The sequence below is a fragment of the Saccostrea cucullata genome, unplaced genomic scaffold, assembly GCF_032062105.1.
Source record: "Saccostrea cucullata isolate Sc308-1 unplaced genomic scaffold, CSIRO_AGI_Scuc_v1 ctg19543, whole genome shotgun sequence".
Classification (NCBI taxonomy): domain Eukaryota; kingdom Metazoa; phylum Mollusca; class Bivalvia; order Ostreida; family Ostreidae; genus Saccostrea; species Saccostrea cuccullata.
The window spans coordinates 4488-9018 of NW_026939236.1; the positions used below are offsets into that span (position 1 = coordinate 4488).

Genomic DNA, 4531 nt, shown 5'->3' on the forward strand with positions numbered 1-4531 from the left:
CGTACGAACACCAGAAAAAGACAATTTAGAAATGAACAGTTATATAAAGTGATGTCTCTAGCAGTACGTAAGAAATCTTTCAAGATAAAACATTCTCTAATCGATGTTACTCTTCATATCTCGTGTGTGACATCAGATACTGCCTGGGGCAATAGTATGGTATATCTTAACTTTCCAGATAAACATGGTTGCAATCCTTATGGTGTTGTAGATAAGTATACCATTAGTTGTATACACACAGTGAATAGAGAAGGAAAACTTTTATACATAAATAGTGATTATAACATTCGTTAATTCTCCACAGAAACTAAGTATATGTCTTTTGTAATAAAGATAGTTGTAGAACAGCTCTGGAAACCTTACTGCATCTTTTGCTCTCCCTTAAATAGAGATTTTCTGATTGGGATGATAAGACAGGATACAAATACAGCCAAGGTAGGTCGGTACAACAGTGAAGGACGAGAGCTCCAACACGACTCAGGACAGGGACTGTATGTTAATCCCATGTACATCACAGAACACCTAAATGGAAATGTGACTGTTTCTGACCTGATTGATAATGTTTCAGAGATTGTAGTGGTGACAGACTCTGTCGGAATACATTGCTTCTCCAATACCGGGAATTCAAAAGAATCACAATTTAAACGTCGTGGAATTTGTACAGATGCACTGTCACGTATTCTACTTTGTGATACTTATACCAAAACTGTACAGATGATTGATAAAGATGGTCAGTTCCTGGCAGTGCTTTTGACAGAACAACAAGGAATAGAATATCCACTCAGCCTGAGTTATGATCACAAATCTCATCTTCTCTGGGTCGGGTCTTTGCGAAACTCGACAATATGTATATACAAACATTTGATGATGCATGAATATCTCACAGGTAATATCATAAGAATAAAAAATGATTCTGTAAAGAACGGGTCTGCAAAGATTGCACATATACTCATAAGAAGACTGAGTTTATATGAAGACACATGATTTCATTGCAAAATGTAATTTTTCTCAATTAATAAGATGCAAGTACGACTTTAAAGCTACTTTCAACTACTTTGTTATTAATGTAATGGTCAAATATATGGTTTTCCTTATTCATAAAACATGTCAATATTTACAGATGGAACAATTCTATGTACAAAATGAGTTTCTCAAACATCTACATAAAACTAGAGGTTCTGTAAGCAACAAGCTCACTAAATGTAACCCCTCCCGCCTCCCATAAGAATACATAATGGCAGTGTCTACATTTAGCCATAGGAAACCCAGCATATGTGAAGGATCATAAAATAAAAAAAATGTCGTGCACTATGGACTGTAAAAGTCTCATTAAATTTCACTCTGTGGTATGAGATGAGGTGTGGATAAAAGATGAGTACCCAAAAACGTAACAGACGGAGGGACAGACATACCGATTACTATATACCCTCCCGCTTTTCAAACGGGGGAACAATTAGATAAAATAGATGTGCATAGCCAGACGTATGTTTGTACACACACATGTCCACATCATGTTTTAAAAGAGGGAGAGAGGCATGTGTAATTTCAACACATGCTTGTACGAGTAAGCTCTTACAACGCATGTATACACATCAATTTGCAATAAATAAATTTAAATATATTTAAAAAAATTAAATCAAATTCGAACAAATTAAATTGGTTTAAAGCATCCAGCGTTTGAAGAAAAAGGAATCCAAAGGAAAATTCCAGAGTTAAAAAACACACATGTACAATGTAATTACTTTTTTTTAATTTCATCGCTCTGTTATTTCTCTGCAATTTTTATACTTAGTGTGATCAAACAAATTATATATAATTTACAGTATATAATATACAAATAATTTGTAATTTTTGTTGTAAAAAGACATGTATTAGGAACAAATAAATTGAAACCAAAACGCATGTGCCTGTCCTCGTTCTACTGGTAATTCATGTAGTATTGTATTGAATACATACATACATGTACCTGTATTGATCAAGTGAAACACAAATGAAATTATGTGTGACAGCAGCAAGGGTAGCTCTAAGTTACATTCCCGTCTGTCTGTCGTAGGTGATATCTGCAGTGAATACCAAAGTATACTGAAATTTTTGTGCATTGGGTACCGTATAAAAAGAGTATCTCTCTCGCCTGCTTACACTATAGGAAATATATTTGAATAAGACTGCCATTTTTATTATTGCATCTGCTCAGTTATGATTTCAATTTCATTTATTGTATTTAAATAAATTTAATGTTATTGTGTGTATATATTCATAAGATTGTCATTGCCTTTTGAACAGTTTTCAATAAAAGTAAAGTGCATACATACTAGAGACCAAATTGCAGTGAACTAGAATTGTTTCCCTTTATTCACAGTAATTTAGATACATTTATCAGTTTCAATAGATTTTCTGTAGTTTGTTTTGTGAAATTTATTTTATTTTATTTTTTTTTTGTTTTGAGCTACATAAATTGATTTTCTGTCTACAAATGTTAGTGGAATTGAAATTACTTTTTTTATTATTATTTTTTTTTTATTATTAATTTTAAGATCATATCTCTCAATAAGAATTGTATTGATTAGTATTTGGATTAAAAATGATTTCATTTGAATTGACTAATTGAGATATGTGATCTATTTTGAAATTTTTGCTATGCAATTTATTTTTTTGTAAAATCCATTTTTTTTCATCTGTGACATTAATCTTAATTATGTCGCCCCGACCGAAGTTGGGGGCGACATATTGCAATTGTACGCATGCTTTTGTTCTCCGGGTTGTTTCTCAAAGATGGCTTGGGCAATCTTCCTAAACTTTCCTCAAAAGACGATTACTGGTTGTAGTTTTGTTGTGTGGTCATTCATTTTCAGAATGGCTACCGTTGGCAGGGAAACGTGTGAAAAATATCGAATTTTGTTCAGAATTGTTCTCTCTTGTCCTTTGAACATTCATCATGAAACTTTCTTATATAAATGATTAATAATTGAAGTTGTGCGAATCGCATTTAAAAATTTTAAATAAATGATTGTTGCCATGGTAACCATGGGAAAGTGAACATTCTTTAATTTTTGACTTTTAAATCAAAGTACTGAAAGGACCGATACTAGTTAATGGTTGTCCAAGCTGAACTACAGTCAAAACTGCCCTAGCGACCAACTGTATTAAGCCACTCACTGTCACATGTGACCCTAAAAATACCCCCAACGCTTTTACTTATATATTCTACCTCTATTAAACGACCACCTGTCTAGTGCGACCAACGACATGACATTCCTGACCATTTTTTTGTAATTTCATGCAATTTTTTTGGTTTAAAACTTCTCCAAACACGCTTTTACTTCATATAATAATTTTATAATGTGAGTATTGCGAATAAATGGACATTTTGAAATAAATATTTTTACTGACGCTTTGATATTTATTGAATAAGCATTTCAATCTAAAACATAAAATCACGTTTTTTCTGTCTATTGATCGAAAGCCATTTTGAAAAATAGACGTCCGATGTCGATCCCGATATCATTTCATACTTGAGAGGCCAAATGGATATTCGGCTACGAAATCTGCCTGAATAACTTAAGTTAACAAGTAACTAAATCCTAGATGTTTATTTAAATGTATTGTGTTACCAATGGGTATGTACATGTAAACACATCCAAGGTAGCACCAACACCAGGTGATAATTGAAGTGATTGAAATACCTGATCATAAACAGGCAATTAGACAAGATAGTTCAGTAATGAAAAAAAATCAATTAGGTTAAATAAATATTTCAGTCATGAATGTAATTTAATTTGATACAAATGCATAACAAAAATCATGATACAGTTTTAATTCTTATATTAGTAATATGTTAAACAGACGAAACTATTATTAGAAAAAAAACATTGCAGCTTTTTGTTATACTGTATGAAAAAATATTAATATTTTCAGATGTTCACAATATTTCTTAATAATCAAATGACATATGCGCAGGTCAAGCAAATTTTTATTTCTTAACAGGACAATTGTAAAAGAATTTTAATGTTGAGCAGAAACTATTAAAAAGTGGAAATAAACAACGGGTGTTATAATATACTTTAATATACACGTGTGATATTTTCAGCATTGTATTCCGGTATTTGAACACTGCCGAAAATATGCTATGTGTATTAAGAGACCACCTGTCATATGTGACTTTTTGTCCTTTCTCCGTTGGCAGGTCTCTTAATACAGGTTTGACTGTATTGGGTATTGTTTCAGTGATGAAAAAAAGATGAAAGTATTGACAAGTTCGGGTTGTCAAACGCTATTATTTGCGATAGAGACTTTGTTTTTCGGAACTTTATGATTGTTTACATTCATGATGTTTACCTTTTTTGTTCATTTGGCATATCATTCCATATTTTTATTTTTTTTTAAAGAATATTTCATTCTGGTATTTTAAATGATATTTTGATTTACTGGCAGATATTCAAAGCAAACATTCATCATATTGTAGTTTGTATACATGTATGTATATTGTCTGTGAATCAAAGTGACACAATCCTATTTCCAAAGTGAAAAGTGA

General features: G+C 31.8%; 1 protein-coding gene across 1 annotated transcript; it reads left to right on the forward strand.

Moving 5' to 3' along the window:
- Positions 1–405: 405 nt before the first annotated feature.
- On the forward strand, positions 406–886 carry LOC134252622 (uncharacterized; the record flags this gene model as incomplete). The annotated part of the gene is made up of 1 exon (XM_062735111.1): positions 406–886. A coding segment is annotated over exon 1 (481 nt), but the record flags the coding sequence as incomplete, so codon positions are not given.
- Positions 887–4531: the final 3645 nt, after the last annotated feature.